This window comes from Pyrgilauda ruficollis, unplaced genomic scaffold (genome assembly GCF_017590135.1).
Source record: "Pyrgilauda ruficollis isolate IOZ18807 unplaced genomic scaffold, ASM1759013v1 scaffold47, whole genome shotgun sequence".
Taxonomy (NCBI): domain Eukaryota; kingdom Metazoa; phylum Chordata; class Aves; order Passeriformes; family Passeridae; genus Pyrgilauda; species Pyrgilauda ruficollis.
Genome location: NW_024526266.1, coordinates 2,923,051 through 2,945,898, shown reverse-complemented (window position 1 = coordinate 2,945,898; position 22,848 = coordinate 2,923,051). Strand labels below are relative to the sequence as shown.

Below are 22,848 nucleotides of genomic sequence, written 5' to 3'. Positions count from 1 at the left end.
GTTAACTTCTTAGGAAACAAAATCTACTGAAGCACCAAATAGGTGCGTGCTAAGCTGCAAAAACACTCAGCTCAGCCTTCCCTTGGACAGTGGAGACTTGGCTGGAGTTGTAGGGTGTTTAGCTTTTATTTTTATGTGATATGGTAGTACTCCATCTAATTGTATCCCCCCGACTTTGTACAAACCTGGAAGAAGTCAGTGAAAGGAGAAAGGAAATCAAGAATAAAAATATGAAGTGTGGATGAGCCAACTTAGTCAAAGCAAAAGGATTTCAGAAAGGGCAGCAGAAGATCCTGGGGTTTAGATAGATGCACTGGGAAACTTCCAAAGCATAAGTGGCCTTCTCCCCAGAAGAAGTAAAGCATTCAGGCCAGCATACTGCTAACAGTTTGGATATTATAAACTTCAATTTAGAATTAAACAAAGAACCTAATGACAGTAATCATGTACAAGCTTCCATTTACTGTATCTAAATTGCCCAGAGTTCAACAGAATTGCTTGCGTTCACTTATAAGAAGTAGCACAGACTAAAACAACCTGTTTTCCTTGTGTATGTCAGCAGGACTAATGGAATAAGAAATGGACTGTGGCTGTGAAGTCACCCCAGGCACATCCTGGGAGTGTGGCTCACTTGCTGCCTTTTTGAAAATAGTATTTCTTCACCTTCTTACAAACCAGGAGCTGCTCAAAGGCAGAGATGAGTTGCTTTTGTAATTTGTGCCGAAGGCCGTGGAGGTTGTACCTAGATAATTTTTTTAAATTGTGGAACAAATCCCAGTAAACAAACGTTACCTGTGTGCAATGTTTAAGCCCTTGCCAAAACTTCAACGAAAGGCATCTGACAGGATGCTCACTTGATCCCTGATCCTTGTGCTTTTGAGACAGCAAGTGCCAAACTGGTGCCAGCTTGCCAAGGAAAGGACAGGGGGGAAAATGTATTTGAGGAAGGGTCACATCCTTCTGGGTTTATAGGCTTTCTCCCATTAGAAAAGCTTCACCAAACATTTCAGAGCTCTGAAGGTGATTGACTTCCAAGTCAAGTTTACCTGTGTAATTGTAACATCAACCCTTCCATTCACTGTTTCTGCTGTCACAGGGGGATGCAGCCATTCTGTAGATATCTGTCTCTTCTTAATTACTGCTCACAGAACACTTGCCACAAGTTGGAGTGGCTCAGTGCTACCCAGCCATTATAGCTGCAAACATCGTGCCTGGAAGTGTAGTTTTATACTGTAGCACATCCATTCGGTTTGGCTTTGTTCTCCCCTTTCTCTGCTCAGGCTAATTGATGTGAAAATCATTCCCATCCATTTGTCTGCCGACTCAGTGTATGGGAGACAAATCCCTGTCCTGTGCTTTGTTTGTGAACACCCTGTGACTTGGAGCTGAGCAGAATTGATGTGCTGTTGGCTTGAGAAACTGCTGCAGGAGCTGGCCAAGCTGGCAGCGGTTAGCCAAGCAAAGCACAGAAGATTTAAAAGGCAGGGTTAGTGCACTGGGGCTATTTTTATGCCTTTTTTTTTTTTAAATACTTCAAAGGTGGAGGGGAAATGCATCCTCTCAAGTAACTTCTGCAACAACTGTTGTGTTTGAATTGCAGGGAGGGAGTACCTTGATGTTTGACTGCATCTAGCCAAGACCTCACTGCTGCAGTGCTTTCCTACGTGAAATTATTCATGTTGCTTTGAGTCTCTCACTGCTTAATGAAATAGTCATGTAGGAATTGTTTTGGGAAAGCTCAATCTGTGGCCCTTAAGATTTCTGCCACATTATTTAAGCACACAAACACATGCTATATGCTGATATAAAGCAGCAGCTGGGCAGACTAAAGAGTTTTTCAGTGTGCAGAGGTGATATCCTTGCTAAACAAAGACTGGGACTGAATGTTATATTTAAGCTTGGCTGATCACTAAGATTTATTTTAGACGTGGGAAACAAGTGGATTTTGTAGCTGTATAGCTGCCTAAGTATGTTAGCTAGAGCTGTTGACTGTTATTCTGATGTTCTACAAATAGTTGTGAATATTATCCATATCTAGTATCCATAGAGCCATTAGGGTTGAAAAAGACCTCTAAGATCATCAAGTCCAACCATTTTAAATACCAAATTTGTGGCAATGCTTTTTGTTATGCAATAAGTGGGTTGAGATTCTTCTGGAGGTATTTTTCATTCCACATTTCCTAGTGTGCTCTTGCACAGAAAGTCTCCAAAGCCCCTTGCACCCCGTGTCCAGGGCGTAGCATGCTGCAGACATTTCTTGGGTGGAACGTGTCAGCTGTTTAATAGTGCACAATTACAATGCAGAGCCATTTAAGGCACTAATTAGAAAATATTGTATCCATTTAGAGTTATGGAGAAAATATATAGGTAAGCAGAGTGTAATTACCCAAAGTGGAATTGGCCCAAGACTTGAAATCCATACTCCTGCAAATAGCACAAGGAGATTTTTAATGACTGTGGATGATCAGGCTTCAGGGTTTTGTCTTGTTCAAAAGGCACCATGTGTAGCAGAACCAGCCTGCCAGTGTCATGGGCAGGACCAGTTGCACAGTGCTCTGGTACCCCTGTGCTGTCACAAGTAACTGTTGGTTTTCCTTTATTGGTCTCAGACAAGTTCAGCACCAATAAAAAAAGATTATCTTTATCCAGAGACAAATGCAAACCAACATATTTTAGCCCCTAATCTGTAGCATGGATTTTGATATAAAATATAGAAGTGCCTTTATTTTATCATGTAATTGTACAGTGAATACATTTGAATAATTGCAATATTATTCCTCTATATATATATATCAAAACACTGAAATAATCTGCTGAAGTATTTCTTGCTATTGTGCATATTTCAGATGTGCCTCTTCCTTTTGAGATAAACAGCTGTGGCTTGAAAAAAGTTGGTATTTGTCCAACTGAAATCCTAAGTCTTAAGTAATTACCAGTCCAGAGATGAGTTAAAGATGCTAAATGTGAATTAAAGATCTCTCCATATTTACCAATTGTTTTAAGTTGTACTCCTTCCCCCTTGTAGACTTTGATAGGGGTGTTGGGTGCAAGAATATAAATCATTAAATGGCCTGTGGATGTCATCAGTGCTTCCATAGAAAGTCACTGTCAGAAAATTCATTCTAATGCAAGGTTAATCAGTGTAACATTAAAATTACATGTTACAAATTAATTAGTGGCTGGGTCAAAAAGTGTGAATTTCCTGACTTAAAATCGTGCTCTACGTCTGCTTGCCTGCCCAGGAATATCCAGCAGAAGCAGTGTGAGCTTTGGTCACAGGTGTCTTCTGCCTCTCCTGCTTTCTGGCACTGTGGCCAGGAAATTTGGCTGACAGTTCCCATTAGCAGATAAATGAGTTGCTCACCTTGTTCCCCACTGCTTTGTCAAGAGATTTATAGCCAGGCATGGGCTAATTTAAATGATTTCTTTTGTGAGGGTCTGTGACTGTTTTCCTTGGCATATTGAAAAACACAGGTCAGTCTGATGGTGTCACAGCTTGAGGGAGGTGATTCCTGGTGATCTGCAGGGTGATTTCCAAGAAATCCCATACAAGTGTGCTGTCCTAAACCAGGAGAGTTAGATAGAACATTAAGGCTAATTTGCAAAGTGTACATAGGAGGTTTTCTTCTTTGTTTGCCATCTCAAACTACTTTGAGTTCACAGAATCCCAGAATAACTGGGTTGGAAGAGACCTTTGAGATCATTGAGTCCAACCCAGCCCCAACCCCTCAACTAAACCCTGGGTTTAGTTAACAAAGCCACATCCAGGCTTTGTTAAACACACCCAGGGATGGTGACTGCTCCACCTCCCTGGGCAGCCATTCCAGAACTTTATCAGCCTTTCTGTGAAAAACTTCTTCCTGATATCCAGCCTGTATTTCCTTGGTGCAGCTTGAGGCTGTGTGCTCTGGTTGTGTCAGTGCTGCCTGGAGCAAGAGCCCAGCCCCAGCTGAGCACAGGCACCTTTCAGGAGCTGTAGATAGTGGTAAGGTCACCCTGAGTCTCCTTTTCTCCAGGCTAAACAACCCCAGCTTACCTTTCTCAGGGATCCTAAGCTACTTCCCATGCTCTTGGGCATGCAGGAAGATCTGAACTTCCATTACTTCCATCCCATGGTGGCAGACACCTGTAGAAAGGGGATGGGAAGAAAACTCTGAAGGTTTGGGAGGTGCTGGAGGTATGGATGCAGCAGCCTGCCCAAAAGAGGACAGTCAGGGGTGCCTGCCCAGACACCCAGTTTTAATCTTCTCTTCCAGCAGAAGCAGGAGCCATGGCTTGAGTGCTTCAGACGTGCCAGAGGAATGAGCTTTTGGGGACTTGGCATCCAGGTGACTTAGGCAGCATTGAATAGCCTATCTTTGCTGTGTAAGTCATTGCTCCCAGAAAAGTCAGAGGTGCCAAAATCCTAAATCTATACGGGAAAACAAATTATGTGCTGACTCCTGCGTTTCATACTTCGCTGCTTTTCCCCTCTAAATTTCTAGCTGGCTTGTGGGTGTGATGCTAAATTGATGAAAAATTGAACTATGTGTCACTTTTGACATTTCTAGCATTATTGTGGAAGTCCAAATTACCAGTAATAGTAAGTGACATAGTATTATTTTGTATTTATTATTAAGTCTGTGTTAATTTTTGTATTGGTGCTTATTACTTAATAGCAAGACTGATTTTCCATGGGGTTGGGTTTGGTTTGGTTTGGTTTTTTTGCTGGCTTTGTTAATTTTCTCCTGGCTGTTTCAGGGCCGGGCTCTGCTCCACTGGGCGTGTGACAGAGGACACAAGGAGCTGGTTTCAGTTCTGTTACAGAACGCTGCTGATGTGAACATCCAGGTAAGAGGGAGCACAGAGGTAGATTGGATTGATGTGTTACACAGCCTCCTGACCAAAACTTTCCATGGAGCTGAATTCTTCCCAAACTCCACAGCAAGTTCTCTCGGGTATTTATCACAGAAAAGCTGCTGCATTCTGGTGAGACCCCACCTGCAGTGCTGCATCCAGCTCTGGGGCCCCAGCACAGGAAGGACATGGACCTGTTAGAGCAAGTCCAGAGGAGGCCACAAAGTTGATTACAGGGGTGGAGCACCTCTCCTATGAGGCTGAGGGAATTGGGATAGTTCAGCTTGGAAAAGAGAAGGCTTCAGGGTGACCTAATTGCAGCCTTCCAGCACCTACAAGAAAGACAGACTGTTTATAAGATCACGTAGTGACAAGGGAGAACAACTGAAACTGAAAGAGGTTTAGATTATATATTAGGAAAAAGATTCTTCCCTGTGGGGGTAGGGAGGCCTTAGCACAGGTTGCCCAGAGAAGCTGTGGCTGCCCCATCCCTGGAAGTGTTTAAGGCCAGGTTGGACAGAGCTTGGAGGAGCCTGATCTAGTGGAAGGTGTTGCTGCCCACAGGTTTGGAACTAGATGATCTCTAGTGTCCTTTTCAACCCAAACCATTCTGGGATTCTCTTATAAGAACATGCAAAAAAAGTTATCTGGGAAAAATAACAGAATTTTGAGCAACTGAGGTTTGCAGGCCACATGTCTGAGCTTACCTAGCACCAGTTTTAGAATGTCTGAACAGACCAGGTTTTAACCTAAACTGGTTCAGCAACCACTTTGCAAATGGTTTCTTCCAGCCAACCAGTCTGCCAGTGCTCCTGGGTCAACACTCCCAGTTCTGTCAGTTTGTTGTAACTAAGGGCTGGCCTTAAATGTAAATGTGATTATATTCAGAAATAATTGTCCAACATATTCCTGTCAGATTATGATTGATTGCTCTTTACCATCACGACATTTTTTGGCTCTGCTCTCTTTCCCAGTTTGGACATAGAGACACCTTTGCTGATGAATCTTTGAGCTCTTACTGGTGAGACCTGAGCAGCCTTCAGTAAATGCTTGGGTCATTTGTAAGAGGTGGATGTGAAGCAGAGCTGCAGTCTGAAGGCTTGTGGGCAGAGCTGTAGTGTTCACAAGCTACAGATAGATGTGTTGGTATTTACACACACACCCAGTTGTTTTAAAAAAGTCTGTGTTGCCCTTTCCTGGGCAGAATTTCTGGTGGGATGGGTATGAGGAAGCACAGCTCTCTGGTGGCTGGTGAGATCTGTATGTTTGTGCTTAGGTCTCCAGGGTTTCAGCTGTAATGGATTTAATAGGAGTTTTTCCTGACACAGAAGAGGGGTAGAGTGAATCCAGTGCAAATGGGGGGCTTTGCACATCCTGTCCATCTCCTGTCAGTCAGAGCCAGAGAGCTGTGTTGGATACAGACAGGAGCAGCTTTGTGTTGAAATTGGGAAGGAGTTGAACCAGGCTCCTGCCCATTCCCTTCACCCTGGAAGCCTGGGAGGTGGTTCTGGGTTCTCTCTGAAACTTCTCTTTGACACTTGTATCATTCCATTGGAGGTGAAGTCTGACTCTGAGAAGAAAAAGCAAAAAAGAGAATCATCATATTTTTTTCCCCCCAAGTATTAATTTTCTGTTAAATTCTTCTCTTTTCTTTTTGATACATTGCACATTTTCTAACCAGATTATTTTTGGCCAGTAACAAAAGGTTAATAATAGTCATAAAAAGAAAAATCAATCTTTGATATGTTTTTCCCCACCAAGGTAATAAAGGAGAATTTTTTATAAAGGTCTTTGTTTGCACGTAGGTGTGTTCCCAGAGAAAGCAGACACATTTTTATTCTCAGCCATATATAAATTGCAATAACATTTCAAGACTTTGTGACTTAATGTTTATTTCCCTTTTTTTTTTTTTTTTTTAATTCTGACCTTTACCCTGGAAGAATTCACATCCAAACCAAAAGCAGGAGAAATTGTAAGAGCAACCAGAAGAAAAAGGGAGAGGGAGAAACTGTGGCTTCCTAACAGACCATAAACACCACAGCACCTGCTAAAACACATTACCAAAGGCATTACCAGTTAATGTGTAGGCTGTACAGAGCAGTGGGTTCAGTGTGAGGGGATATCTGCTGAATGGGTGATGCTGTTTTTCCAGAGTGAAGTGCTCCCAGCAGAGGTTTCCTTCATACCTCTGTCCAAGCAGCCTCCACAATCCCACCTGCCTCTCCAGGTTTTCAGGAATTCTTCTGTCTTGTTCAGTTTTGCAGCAGCACCTTCATTCAGGCAGCATGAGAGATAAAGAATAAATGAGGGATTATGAGGGTTATGAGCAGGTAGTGAAGGAGAAGAATGCTACAGACCAATTTTTTTTTAATTGCCTGTGTTTTAGTATGCTTCTAAAAAGTTAGTCAAACAGCATGACAGATTTATGCTCTCTTCCATTACCTTTTTAATAAATGTTCTTCCATCTTGGCTCTTTTGCAGTGTGCTAAAGGATTTAGCTGCCCTAAGCAGGCAGTGACAGCGGTGCTCTGCTGAGTGACCTGGAGCAAGTCTTACCTGCTCACTGTGCCTGTAGATGTGCCTTCACACATTTTTGCTGCCTTGTCTTAGTTACCTTTATACTGTCTGTTGTCAGAGAACTGCAGTGTCTGGATCAAAAGGGTCTGCAAGAGTCTCTTTGCTGATAAACAGCTTTAGGAGCAGGAAGAGAGATCTCCTGGCTCTGCTCATTCTTGGATTTTAATTCTGGGAATAACCCCATGCCCCTGGACTGCAGTGATCCAGTGCCTGTGCTTTTTGTTTCAGCAGTGGTGCTGCAGTTTCCAAAGGGTAGTTACTGAAAAGCTGCAGCCACTGAATTCTCTGCTCGTTCATAATTAGCTCTAATAGCACATTTGAAAAGAGGTGCTAAAGCAATTGCCATGGGCAAGGGAATGCAAAAAGGCAACAGGCTGTTCTGCTTTGTTGAGAAGTGGCATTTGTGTAATTGAATTATCTAAATCTCCAGTGCCGGGGGCCATGTCAAAGTGGGTGGTGGGATGGTGTTTTGGAGCTCGGCTGGAAATACCCAGAGCTTGGAGCTCAGTCTGAGAACAGCCTCCTTCACTGGAGCTGTTTGCCTAAACCAGCAACATAACAGATTGGTAACATCATGTTAAGGTAAAGGTTTCTAAGCATAACACAGTGGTAACTTGAGTTATGAAGGGCTCAGCAACACGATTATAATATCCATTTGTAGCTTTAAAACATAAGAAGACACAAATTTTCCTTGCAGAGGATAAGCAACAAAGGAAAACCCCTTTCCTCCATGGGGATAGCACCTTCTGGATGTGAGGTGCTGCTCAAGCAGCTTTCAGAGGAGCTCCTTTAGTGTATTTGGGGGACATAAAACACAGACTTTCCTCCTGGACTTCCTGTGACTTCATTTTGTTTCATTTGTGGGTACTCCATACTCCAAAATAATAATGCATGTGTTCATGGCATGCCCTTGGGAGTGTATGGGGAACTATCTGGGAGTGGTGCTCAGCAGCTCAGCTTACTCTGGTAAAGCTTTTCAAGCCTATCTGGCCATGTGAGGAAGTCTTAACATAAATATTGTGAGCTGTAAAGGGAACTGTATCACTTGACACACCGGATAATTAAGGGCTGTGTACAGATCTATGGGGTAGAGCAGCTGAGTTTCAACCATATCTAAATATTTTATGATTTTTAAACTGCATCATTGTGCAATTATCAATGTTATGGTGATTATGTTTTGTGCTGAAATTTTTCTCTAATTCTGACTAAAAGGATGAAAAAAGCTGTAACTGATCTTCACTTTTTGTTTCCTGACTTTTCACTTTCTTGGTGAAGTGCAGATCAGTGCACTAAGACTTTAAACCACTGGTCAGCAATTTCTCAGTAGTCACTTGTGGACCCTTCAGGTGTTTGAGAAGGAAACTTGAGACCAAAGCTGAAAATCATCAGGTTAAGAAACCTGTTGCTAGTATATGTGGGGTTTATTTTATTCATTCCTAGATAGGAGTAATTTCAGTGAAAAGCATCTGGTGTCTGTGCTGTCTGCAGAGAGCATTGGTTGATTTTTGATACAAATCCAGTGTTGGATTTGTATCTTGTACCAGTTCATGCAAGGCTGCTCAGTCATATTTGTGCATTGAGGTGGTGCTTGTCAGCATATTTTGAGTTAGATTGGGGTTTTTTTTCCTTTTTTTTTTTTTTTTAAGGTACTTAAAGTAACATGGTTGCCTCCCCAGGCTGTCTTTCTCCCAGTTCCCAACTTCCCTCCTCTATTTGCATCCTAAGACTGGTGATCAGAGTGTTCTTGGAGACATGGAACATGGAGCAGCCATCCCCTTGTAATACCTTCACTGACTGGGGATAAAAAAAAAGAAAAAACCTTTTCAAATGAAGACAATACAAACATAATAAATGGCAGGGAGGGTTCATCTCCCTCATGACTCAATCCTTTTCAAACAACATTATTATTGACTGACCTATTGGTTGCCAAAAAGGAAAATCAATTGTACTAGAAGTAGTTGCTGGGCCACAGATCACAGTACTAACCCAGCAGAGACAGGTTGATTTTTATCAACTATCCAAAGACTAATTTCCACCATTAGCTAAAAATGAAGTAAAAATTACGGATATGTCGAAGATTGCTAAGATTGGTGGTGTGTTGGTTTTGTGTGTTTGTGTGGGTTTTCTGTTTTCCTGTCTGACTCTTAAAAGGCTTGTGTCTGTATAGGGTAAAAAGAAGCAAGGAATAGTCAGGCCTGCTTGCATGCCTGCTTTTTTTTCTTTTCAGCCTTCTTCATTTGGATTTCACAGCAAGGGTCTGGTGTTGGAGGCATGTAGATGTTTAAAAATTAAGCTGGTCTCAGCAAATGTGCATCCCTTCCCTGCTTCCTGCACCAAACATTAGTCATGCCCTCGTGATCCTGTGCCTGTAGGGAGATGGAGAAATTGATTTGGATGTTTTGGCTGTTGTGACCAAGGACCACAGGCTCCATCTACACATCTTCCCCCCTCCCCAGTGAGATGGGGGATGCAAACACATTTGTGGGTAGGGTGCCAGCTGCCAGAGTCCTCTGCTGTTATGACCATTGTCTAAACCTGGCTGAGATTAAATAGGAATACGACAGCCTTGTGTCCTTGCAGTTAATGTCCCTAGGATCAATTTCTCCCTAAATATACTAAAAGCCTGGCTCATAAAGCCTGTCCTGTCCTGGACCTGATACTGCAGCAGAGGCTTTGGTTATAGGTATGCTCACAGCAAGCAAAGGATGTCAGAGCTACTGCTGAATTGACCACTGCTGTGGGAGAGAGCTACAGGGGCAAATGCATGGGAATACTAAACAGAGATGAAAAGCAAAGCAATGAGAGCAGATTTATTAACCACAGTAGTGTCCTTCTTACCTTAACCACCCCCCATCCCATCCCATCCCTGTCTCAGTATTTCTGTGGTCAGGTTTGTTAAGCAGATCTCTGAAGACTCTGCAGCCCATACCCCTTCAGTTTTGACACTGCTGCCAGTGGGTGTGAAAGCCATTAGCCAAAAGAAAGGAGAGATCTGCTTAGTGACAGAGGGTAGCATTCTACATTAAAGCATTGACATGGTGCCAGTCATACAGTTATTACAGGTGGCACAGCTCCATGTCTCTCCTGCGGGTCTCTCTGTGGAATGTAGATTGGCAGCAGGTTGAATGTTAAATGGTCACCACTCAGCAGATGCTGTTTTTACCTACTGGGAGAAAAGTCCCTTTCAGCAGAAACATTTGCAAAATATTTGCACTCTAAATATATGCTGGGAAAGGCAGAGATTTATCCCTGGTTTGCTCCTTAGCTTCTGAAGCCACCTCAGGCCTCATCAACACTAACCAGCTGATGAGATGTTTCCTTCTGCTTGTCCAGGCTGGGCTTTTTTTTAGCATTGTTTCTTCCTATCTTCCAGCTTGACATATCCAGTCTTTGTTTCTTCTGCTCCCTGTAGACAGATGAATCACTGTTTCATGGCTGGTGCAGCAGAGCAGTTGGCACTCTTGCAAGCAGCCCATGTGCAGCGCTGCCTGCAAAGCAGCTCACCAGCCAGGAACTGCTGCAGGCTCCTGTGTCCTGCAAAACCAGTGTTTGAAAAGTGAAATCCAAGAGCTGGCCTTGAAAAAACTCACAGTGGTCTCTGCTGCTTTGCCCTCAAAGGCTAAAACTGCTTTTGGGGTAATCAAAAGGCAGGGTTTAAAAAGCCAGGACCGAGGACAGTGGCACATTTTAGTGGCTTGTGGGCCTTGTACTGAGGGCTGTGCTGTGCAGAGGGAGGCATTTCCATGGGCACTGCTGGGCCAGGAATGCAGACTGGCAGGAGGCACACAGTTTTAGCTCAGGAAGCCTTGTGCTTGATTCCATGCCTGACACACAGCTCTGTTGTACGCTCCCTGTCAGTGCTCACAGTAGGCAGGAGCCAGCAGCAGCAGTGAGCTTTGAGGTCATGCAGGTTGCACCGTGGAGGAGAAACAGATACCTTGCTCCCCTCCATCTTCATGTGTCCCTGCAGAGGCAGGAAAGAACCTTACCTTGAATGCCTCCCCTCGAGGACATGGGCTGGCCCTTGGTCCCAGGGTCATCTTTGAAATCAGCATGTGTTAAAACACCTGTAATTCCTGAGGTCATTGTTGGAAATGCTTTAGCCCCTCATTAAGGTGTTTGGGTAACTGGGCAAACAGGATGCCACTGGCAGCCAAGCTGGTTCTTCAGGTGAAGAATCACCCTAGGAATGGTCTCTAATCACCCTAGGAGTGGTCTCTAATCACCCCAGGAATGGTCTCCAGCCTTGCTTCATTTCCTATGGCTTTGGTGTCACTCCTCCCTGTCAGAGGAACCACCAAGCCATCAGCTACTCTTTGCTCAGGAGAGATGGTTCCTATCACATATTCTTTTACCATCAGCCTCTTGGAAAAGCTTTCCCTGTTTTGAAGAAGTTCTGCCACTCACCTTCTCCCTGAGGACTTCTCAATTTGAAAAAAGTCTCAAGGCTTTATTTCCAAATGGAATCCTGTATTCATCTGTTGTCAGTAGCTGTTTCTTCTGGTTTGCTCTAAAAGTCAAAACCAACAAACCCATACAGAACAAAAAACCAACAACAACAAAAAACGCTAATTCTTGGTAAATCATTAGGGCATCTCAAATTTGCAGTCTTCAGCACAAAGTACTTTTGTTAAGTTTTGCTAAATAAGATTGTTCTAATGCTTTAGATATTGGAGCAGTAACTCTTTAAGCTTATTTTGGTTAGACTTTAAGTAAGATTTTTCATTATTATAGCTGCATGGATTGTAAGTGGCAGAACAGCACTGAAAATGGCAAAGCTAATTTAGTAGGCTCCTGTTTCTCAACTTGTTCATGTTACTTTTGCATCCATGAGGAGAGTGTCAGTGCAGGACAGTTTCTAGCTCAGAGTCATGTCTCTGGTGGCAGGGAAGAGTGAATGCTTAGGAGACAGAGTAGAGTAAGCATACAGTGATAATTTCATATATCTTCCCAGAATCCAGGGCTTGGAGGTTTCCTGAACCACTGTTACTATTTTTGCACTTCTGGATTTTTCTTTGATAAATTTCTTTCATCCCTCTTTGAATTCCCAAACTTTATTCTATTGGGAGTCCTGTAGTTTATCTGTCCATTTGCCTTGCACTTGCCATGATCATTTCATGTGAGAGCCCATTTTTCTTGTGTAATGAGAAACACTAATTGTTCCCCCAGTTATCTTCTCTGTTCTACTTTTGACTTTATTGGCCTCCTTGATTCCCCTTGATCACTTCTTTTTCAGACTGAGGAGTTTTATCTGTTTAATCCTACCCCATTTGGAAGCTGCTCAGTAACTTTGTCACTTGTCATTCTTTGGGTCATTTCTAGTTCTTCCTTGTTGCTCTCAGATGAAGGGAGCAGCACTTCTCCCAGTGCTCAAGCTACAAGTGCAATATGAGACATAATGAAGCAATGTAGTGATGTTTTCTTATTTCCTTTTTTCTCCCCCCAGTGCCTCCTTGTTGTTTGTTTTTTATTAACTGCTGTTGAATACTGAGCTGGTGTTATAGAGCTGTCTGTAGTAACTCATGATCTGTCTCCACAGTGGTAGTATTAGCTAGTTCAGAGCCTATTGCTCTGGATTTAGACTTAAGATTGTTTTCCACGTATGCATTACTTGGTGTTTTTTTAGAGTTGAATTTCATCTGCAGGCTTTTCACCCTGTCACCTTTAGATCCTTTTGTAGCATTTTACAGGCAGCTTTTGGTTTAAAGGACTTGGATAATTCACTCCCAGCCTGCTTTCCCTGTTCCCTTCTGTGCACTGAACAACCCAGGCCCTTGCACAGATCCCTCAGAGGCTCCAGCTCTCATCAACAATTGTGCAAGCTGGTTGTTTACTCCTATTCAATCTCTAATTTTGTAATCACTTCTCAAGCAAAGACCTTCCCCCTTGCTCTATGATAGCATCATTTAATAGTCTTTGGTGAGAGGGTGTGTCCAGAGGCTTTTGGAAATCCATGTGAACAGGCATCCCCACTCATGTGGGACAGCAGAGGCTGGTGCCATTTTCTCTCTGCCTGTCACAGAAAATCTACTCAGTTGCTCCCTTTTGTAACAAAACAAGTAAATCCTGTCTTGGAGTAATCTTCTAGTTGGTCTAACACATAAATGGACTGTCTCACCTTAGGCATTCCACGTTGCAAGGAGTCTTCCCTCCTCTTTTAACAGTGCTCAGCTTGGCTGGAATAGAAGTTTGTTACAAAGCAAAGGCCTGAACTTCCACAAAGGTGTCTTGTGCTCACTCTCAGGCTAGGAGGTGCCTGTCTGCAGGCTGGGTACCAGCATTGGAAGAACTGTTGAACTTCCATCATCTAAATCCGTTTCTGCTGTTCCAGCCAATTAAACATTAAAATGAGCGTGACAAATAAGTGTTTGTTTATGGGTCAGTAACTCCAGAGTGTGGCCGTGACATGACTGCCCGAGACAATCCATTTCAGGGCAGGCCTGGGCAGCCTGACATCCTTGGGTGTGTAATTGCTTTTATAGGGAAAGGGAAGCAATAAGGATAATGCAGCTATCAGGCCCCAACTCACTAGTTCAGAAACTTCCCCATGCCAATCAAATTCCTTTGGTATTCAACCAGTTTTAGGCTTGTTCCAAAGGCATTATTGTGCTGTCAGAAAATATCCTGATGGATATATGCATTCTCTCCAGTGTTGGATGTTACCTTCTTGGTTTTGTCCACCAGCCAGCCCTCAGTGCACACTTTATGGCAATAGACAGGCTTGTCTTGTCCCTCTCCCTTGTTTCCCCTTCCCCTATTATATATATATTTTTTTCAGCACTATTAGATTATTAAATGCTTAATGACTATTCCATTCCTGCTAACTATACTTTTGATGAGCTGCAGTAATAAAACTTTGTAACAGTGAAGTGTGTGTCTGGTTCCTTTATAGGAAGGGCACATTTGGGGAGCTGAAGTAATGGGGGATAAAACTCAATTAATGAATAGAAATAAAAAGAAGTAAATGAGGTAATCAAACTCAGAGAAATTAGTATTGGCAGGTCTTGAATGATGCTCTTGGATGAACAATCTTTCAAAATCCTTCCTTGTATGCCGCTGCTGTCTCTTTATTTATTATTAAAATAACATGATCCATGAGGCGCTCGGGGTGACTCCCAGCCTAGCTAATTCTAATTAATCCAGTCAGGGAGAGCAGCAGGGTAAGTGGAGCAGTCTATCGGATTGAAATTCATAACTTAATTGAGGTCAAAGTCCTGGGTTGGGAGAACAAAAGTCTTTCACTGGGACCAGGCAGATCAATAGCAATAAATATCTGGCTTGGATGCAAGTAGCTTATAGTGACGGATTATCTGACACTGGCCAGAGGTCTTGGTCTTGTTCAGGGCAAAGTCCTGTGGCATCTACAGTGGAGGGTGACTTTTGCCAGTGTTCCCTCCAAAACCCCAAAGAACTGTTGAAGGACTCATGGGACCCTCAGGAGAAGGATGTCCATACAGAAGTCCACATGAGTCATGCTGAAATTTGATTTCTCAAGGTACAGGTGTCTCATCAGTAGCACAAGGGCAAGTGTCACATTAGTGCTGATGGAGGCTGGAAGAAGTTGCTCAGGCTTACAGGAACTTGGAGCTAAATCACAGTTTGTCCAGAAAAAGACCTTTAGGATCAGGGGAAGCTGAACCGTGGATGGATGGGCTTTATGCCAAGTCTGTATTTATAGCACGTTTACATAGGAGGACAGAAGAAGGTTGGAAGAGGGAAGTGTAAATAATCATTAAGTGGGGTTTGTAGTGTGAGAGAAAACAGCAGAGGCAGATGTGATGTTGCCTGTTCTTCAGGAAAGCATCCAGTGTCTGTGTGACCTCCAAAATCTTCTGTTCCAAGGGGTTTGCATGTGCTAAGGATGACTGCTTTCCCAAGCCCTTGCCCAAGCATGAGTTTGGGCATTATCTGAACTCCTAAACCAGAGAGGAAGCCTGAGGTCCTGGCCTGGGATCTGTGGCCTTGCACTGTGCATACATCTTTCCCTGGGAGTGGGCACTGAAATACTCATCAATACCTGCAACTGAAGAAGCTTCTCTGAACTTTGAAAGAAGCAGGTCCTTCGGCTGGAGTTCAGAATTAAAATGCAATCTTCACCTAGGCCGTTATTAATGCGCTGTTTATGCAGATTGGAGTGTTCTGCTCCTATCCTCTTTGCAGAGGACAAATCCTGCTGTGGTCAGCACTTGATACATCCCAGATGGATGTTGTTCTGCCAATGCACTTCAACACAGCTTGGAAGAGAGATGGAAACCGCAGCTTGGACCCAGCCAGGGACTTGGTTTGACACACCTGCTCCTGCTATTAACACTGCATGAGGCTAGGGCATCTCTTCTTGTCCAGCGTGCCAGAAATGTTCAGAAGATCTCTTTGTCTCCACAGGTCAGGTTTCCAGGTGTAGGGCAAAAGCCTTGGCTGGTCAGGTGTCAGGTTTTAATGTGATGAACTGTTGGTTTTCCTGGGTGTGTAAATGGTACTCCTGTACCCTCACACCCTTTTGAAACTGACTCTGGGAAACACCTCTTGTTTTCCACTACAAGACATTTGCTTTGTGTGGACAGAATGCAGTGAACAAGGCAGCTGTTCAGTACATAAATATATATATATATACACACACACATACAGTTGCTTTTTCTATGCACTACTGTTATACAATACTACTGGCTATTCTGCTATATACTACTTTCCTCATTCATGTCCCATCCATGGCATAACCTTCTCCTTCCAAGCTGGTGGTTTCACTTGTTAGAACCCTAGTTACTGAGAATCTTAGACAAAAACCAAAAAATATGTTATTCATTCTCCAGATTCTTGGATTATTTGTGTGTTCCTGCTTCATTCCTGCCCAGCCTGTAGAAGAGCAAAAACTTCCTGAGGCTGTTAAACACTGCAAGCAAAACTGCACTGGCAACTGTCATCAAGGGGAGAAGGGGTTGAGTGATTTATTTTGCTGTATATAAAAACTAACAGAAAAATCCAAGTACTGAACAATTCATGACTTAACAGCAAGATCTTGAGAGCAACACATCTTGAATATACAGAACTTTGAAATTGCACTGTAGTTTGTGTCATGGCTCTTCTAAGGTTTAGAAGGAAAATAATTTAGAATATGAACATTGCCATTTTTTCCTCTTTATAGAGCCACACCTGTGCTGCAGGTGAAAGAATTTGCTTTTTTTGTCATTTGAGAGAAATTACAAGATCTGTCCATTCAGAGCTGGGTTTCCACAGTTACCTATGTTATTAAAAAACATAGCAGTAGATGCCCGGATCTATAGAATATCTGTGGATTCAATGAAGAAATTCTGTTTATGGCTCTTTTCAGAGTCAAGTTTAGGTTTCTAATTCTCCAGTTTTGCTACAGAATCCCAGCGTGACCTTGAACAAGTCACTTGATTTCTTTCTGCCATGGTTTCCCATTTGGGAAATGGTGGGGCAAATAATCGTTTTTTATCTCATGGATATAACAAGATTATAAAAATATGGTACTTTTAAGAACCTTAGAAAACTGATGAAATGAAATTAAACAGATCCTGCAGTCCGGATAAAATGAGATGAAACAAGCATGAAACTATTAGTGAAAGAAATGTTTCTTTATCTTCTGCAAATAAAAATGCAAAGTGATTAAGTGGGTCTTTTCTAGCTATTAGCAATAGCAGCTCTAGCCAGCTGACTTCTACCACCCTTGTAAATTAATTTGTGGGGTACAGTCCTGAATTTAGTATCCTCACAATAAATACCCTTAAAAATTTTGTCACTTTTTGTGATGCACAATGTTACTGCCACGATAGTACTGCAATTAACTTGCCCTGCAGATAAAAAGTGGCTGCTTTAAATGAGATGCCCTAACACAATGGTTTGCAAATTTATTTTAATTGATTTTTTTTCCCTCCCTGTGATATTTCCTGCCTTTACTGTATATCCAGCAGTATTTTTGTGAGGCAGGGGAAAGGAATGGGAATAAAGTTAAAGGTTTTTCTTGTCCAGGACTGGGTTGGAGGTCTGGTGGAGCAAACCCCACATGTCCCTGCTGCTGGCAGCGAGGCTGAGCGCAGTAAGTGATGAGCTTTGTGTGGGTGTGAGGTGCTGGAAGAGAAGGAAAGCCCCAGCTCAGACTGTGGGCATTTTCCTCCCCTGGCTTAGTGACTGGATGAAAAAGTCTCTCTTTCAGCACAGCTCTCAAAGCCAGGTAGGGATTAATGAGCAAAACAGGAAGGGAGGAGTTTGGACTGGTTGGCTTTATCTAACACAGAAGGAAGACAAGCAGAGTATTTCAGAAAGCAATAGGCTGGAACGTGCTACAAAGAAACTTTGACATGTGTGCTGGGACTCAGCCAGAGGCCAGGTGTGTTCAGGAAATCTCAATTTACTCTTCTTTCTTTTAGTTTTTTTGGTTTTTTTTTAAACTCAAGTTTTAATCGCATTTGGACTGCGCAAATGAAATCTGAATCAGAAGCCAGATCTGCCAGAGCTGCCTGGTTCCCTTCTCTGTGATGTCCTATTCCTGCTGCTATTGTGAGGATGTTTTGAAGCAGTGCTCACAGATTACATGGTAATTTGGCTTCTGAATTGGTATGAAATTGAGCATTACACTTTGAATTCCAGTGGTCAGACTCAGAAGAGATTTGTAAAGTTACGGCTCAGCAATTGCAAATGATCCATTTTTCACAGCTTAATGACCAAGGGCTTGTTTTCGGAGTGATGGGAAGTGATCACATACACCCCTACCTCCAGCACTAATTGCAGAGTAAAAGAGGTTAATTTAAACCTTGGGGGCACTTTTGATCTGGATCTTCAACAGCAACAGGAAAACTCAGAGCTGTGGTGACTTTAAATCATTCATTTTACCTCTCAGAAGGAAATGTTAAGCATGAATGTGGTCAGGTTGCTCTCATGAGCTGGAAAGAAACAACTTGCTAAGCACAGTCACTTGGGATAAACCACAATGTAAAGGTTATAAATGTGTATTGAGACAAAAATGGAAGATTATATAAACTAGTCATTAAGACCTGGATTTTAAATTATCCTTTTTTTTGCCTGTCAGTTCAAGTGTTCCTCTTGTTCCCATTTAAATTTTAAGTCAAGGCATTAAGCAAGAGCAAAGACCATCCCTATCCCAAAGAGATCATCTTGGCATCAGATACAGTGCCACAGGTAGTGCAAATGGAAAGGCTGAGTGAATGGAAGTAAGAGAACAAAACAGAGATCAGCAGAAAAATGGTATTGTTGGCTCATGGCTTCCCCAGGCAGTGCCAGACAGCGGTGACACGGAGGGTCATGGCAGAAGGAGTTTAACTGAGGATTTAAAGGATGGGAAGGTGTCATTACTGAGGACTTCTGGCAAAGGATAAACACGTGAATTCCTCGCTTAAATCAATGGGACTTTTACTGGCATGTGTCCTAGGGCTGAGTGTGTCCCTTGCTGGGATCAGTTTAAAAAAAAAAGCCCTGCAAATGCTGCATTTTACCAAGTCCATTGGGAGGAAGAATCGGTGATGGAGAAGAAATGGGAGACTTTTCATAGAGAAAAAGAGAAAATTGCTTCATTTGCATAGGAATGTATCACAGCTGTACCCCATGCAGAAAATATTTCCTTCTGGGACAGGGTGGTTTAAAAACACAGTCACCCAGCTGCAAAATTGGTTCTGACTCAAACAGACAATGACACTCATTTCTGGATGGATGATACTTTCAATCTTGTGCCCAGCTACTGAAAACACCTGCTAGAGTTGTGGTCTCCAGGACATCATCTTCCAGTTAAACATAGGAGTTTGGCTGTTTCTAAACAAAAAATTTCTGAGCACTATTCCCAAGCTGGGGGAATTGTCCATCTAGATTTGCCAACCACAACCCATCTTGTTTGACGTGGCTGCTTGATGGCTTCAATGGTAGCATCTCCTGCATCATCAGATAGTACAGAAACATTTCTGTCATCATTTGGTCTTTGAGACACTTGGTTTGTAGCTGCTGCTACACGCCAGAGGCTCAGGTGTGTGTCCTGGGAATCTGGAGTTGTAGCAAGTCACAGGTGATCCAAAATATCAGAAATACATTTTTGGGGGTGCTTGGTGTACTTTTAGCAAAACTCCAAGCACTTCAGTAGGTCTTTTATCATGCTGGCTTTCAGGAACCACTGCTGTGGAGAAGTAACAGGGCACAAAAAAGGAGGGTTTCACCCTGTTTTGTTGGCTTAAGAAATTATCTTGGAAATTATTTATTTATTTTAATAAATTATTTATTTCATTTAGTTTAGTTTAGTTATTGTTACTGCCACTAATTTATATACTACTCTAACCCTAATTTAATCCAATATCTAAATTGTGGTGTCCTGGCCAGATGTGGTTTCTCCTATTCCAGCAAGAGCCTTTTTGCTTCTCTTTTCAAAACACTCAACCAGTTTTCACCTCCATTTCTCTCCCATGTTCTTCATAGCTACACATCTGCAAAATGTTAGGTGTTGTCTCTTCAATACCATTTAGAAAAAAGAGAGGAATGCAGTAAATATCTGATCTTTAGCACTGAGGTCTCTTTTCTGCTTTAAAAAAAAAAAAAATCCTAAGCAATGTTTTAGCCTAAGATTCAGAAGGTTTCAAAGAGACATCAGTTAAACCTGCCTGCTCAGTGAGAGCCAACAAGTGGATCTTTCAGATGTCTGAGTGTTCCCTGGGGGTTCACATTATTAATATCTGCCTTATGACAAGGTGGCTGTGCTGATGCCAGGCTTTTTTTCCCAGCCGGCATGATTAATTTTTCCTTCCTTTCTTAATATCTCTGAGCCAGATGCTTCTAAATGTCCTCATAGGGTGGATTGCTGTTCTTAGCTACTCCTCCTTCCCCCCTACCCCTTTCCAACTAATTCATATAATGGCTCTGGAGATGCATTTTGTAGCATCACAAAAAGCAAAACTTTGAAAGCCTCCTAAGGTGATGGACTTGACACGTGCAGCTCTGGCCTCCCGACGTTCCTGGTGGGCTTGAAAGCTTCGTGCCAGGTAGTCTGTCAAGAACATTTCCCAATTCAGAGTGTGCTTATTTGCCTAGCACTTTACAAATTATATCCATGCAGAAGTGCTGAAGTGCAAGTATTCCTGGTGGGGAGGTTGACAGCGGGGTGTTGCACTGACATTTTGGAGACAGGAAATTTTGGCCGAGGCAGAGGAGGAATGCTTGCATTATTTATGGAAAGTGCAGTGGATCTTCAAGCACTGATTTACTTTAAGGGCTTCAAAACATTGTGGTACTCAAACAGGTCATTATTCTGCAAATAGAAATTAATTCTCCTTCACAGGTCTGGTTCCACAGTACAGCTGCATGGGCCTGAGTGGTACCAGCTGAGAGGGAAGAACCTTAGCAAGCTCTACAGCTTGTTCCTAAGGTGTTCCTGCTCAGCAAACTGATATCCATCAGTTTCCTCCATATAACAGATTTGTAGGTCTTCTGTATTTATCCTCAGTGATTTTCAGTCATTGGTGCATTCACCTGCGTCTCAGGGGATTTTTCCTGGAGGTAGCAAAACCCATAAGGAGAACAGTTAGTGGTTAATAAATTAGGATTTAGTTGTTTCTTTTTTGTAAGTGTTAATACAGTCTGTGCTAGGTAGATCAGTGGATTAAATGATGGAAGTCTTAATTTAAGAAGTCTAGAAAATAGCATTTCTTAATTTCTTACAGGATAAACTGAAATTATGTTCTACTGTTTGGGGGTGTTTTTGCAGTTTAACAGTGAGAGAAGGTATAATATAAAGCAATTAATTTGCCAGTGCAAATAGAGCTCTAATTAGGGGAATCAAGTCTTCAGTTTTAGTTTGAAGTTCAGGTTTTTTGTGGGAAGTGAGGATACTAAGAATATCCTGAGAGTAAGGATGCTCTTGAAAGCATGTCTGTTCCATAACAGACAGCTGGCCATTTAGCCATGTGTAAGGCAGCCTCAGACAGCCCTTTGGCCCACAGCAGTGTGGGAATTAAGTTAAAATTAACCTGAGTTTGGAAAACAACTAGCACCACTTTATTTGTCCATTTAATTGAATTATATGACGCTGTGTAAGTACGCTGACCCACAGACGTAAATTGCTCCACCCTACCCATTTCCCTCCTTAATTCCCTCATGCTAATGGAGCTGATGGGATGTTGACTGCAGAGAGAGAGAGAGAGGGAGGGAAAGAGGCTGGAAATAAAAGAGGCTGGAAATAAAAAGGGACTGTTCCAGCATGGTGCAAACCTTCCCCTTTGGTGAAATGCTCTGAGTGTCACAGCTGCACTGACTGCACTGTGATCTTTGTTGCCATTAAGCTGATTATATGCACAGAAGGATTCATGAAACTAATCCCACAATGCTGCAACCAGTTGCTTTACATTCAAACACAATTTTTTTTTTCTAAGAAATAAAAAGTCAGTTGGGCTTCACCAGATTCTCAAAATGGTTCAGGCTCTTACAGGGACCCACTTTTTTTTCCTGTTAGTTTAATAGAGGAAAATAGGACAAATTAATGGGCTCCATGCATTAGTGGATATGTTTAGTTTGGGAGCCTGAAGTAATTTGGGGTGGATGTGCTGGAAAGGTGCTGTGTGTGACTGTACCTTTGGCACTGCATCATTTTGTGTTTGCCTGGGTGGCCATACCAAGAGCAGCAGCTCTGCATCCAGCAGTGACTCTAATGAGGGAGATTCTGACAGGTTAAGATTGACTTAATTGATTTAATAATCAATTGATATCTAGTTCTTGCTTATTTTTCTAAGGAAAGGTTGATTTTCATTGGTTAGTAGTCATTAAAATGTGTTCACTTGCAGCTAAATATAACCTTTATAGTAAATTTAATTCTTCATTTGCTAATCAGGTACACAATGTCTGCCCATGTTTGCTTAATTATGTAGTTTAACCTACTCTATTAACATTCTTAATTTTTACATTTGAATCAGGATAGAAAACAGCAAATGAGACATTTCTTCTCTGTTAGACTATTAGGTTTTTTGTTTTGTCTTGTGTTCAGGTACATCTGAATGAAATTAGAATTTAATTTAAAAAAAAAAGCTTTACAAGGAAATTTTTAAAGGCTTCTTAAAAATAAATTTAAATCACAAGTATGGTGTGTTTGGTTTTAAAGGAAAAATTAAATAGAATGTTCTTTGTATTTATTAATTACATACTACTTAAAGGAGACTATGTCTGGCACATTCAGGTAGTCAACTTTCCTCAGGTTTTGTTAACAAAAATCATGGATTTCAGGAGGAAAAGCAAGGAGCAACTGGAGAAAGGCCTTGATTCTATCATTAAGCATTCAGTGTCAGATAAAGCTGTATCCTCTTTTTTCATGCTGTCTGTTGTCTGCCCTGAGACTTCGGGCTGGACTTTGGCTGAGCAGCAACGCTTCCCGTGTTCCAGGCCAGCTGGGAGTGGACAGAACATCCCGTGCCTTCAGCAGCATAAATCACAGAGCAT

General features: G+C 42.3%; 1 protein-coding gene across 1 annotated transcript in view; it reads left to right on the top strand.

Annotated features, from left to right (window-relative positions):
* ACBD6 (acyl-CoA binding domain containing 6) overlaps positions 1-22,848 on the top strand; it is an 81,904-nt gene that overhangs the window by 37,812 nt on the left and 21,244 nt on the right. The window contains exon 6 of the mRNA XM_041479111.1: positions 4,741-4,830. Within this exon, the coding sequence (XP_041335045.1) occupies positions 4,741-4,830 (90 nt within the window). The remainder of the gene's footprint in view (positions 1-4,740; positions 4,831-22,848) is intronic.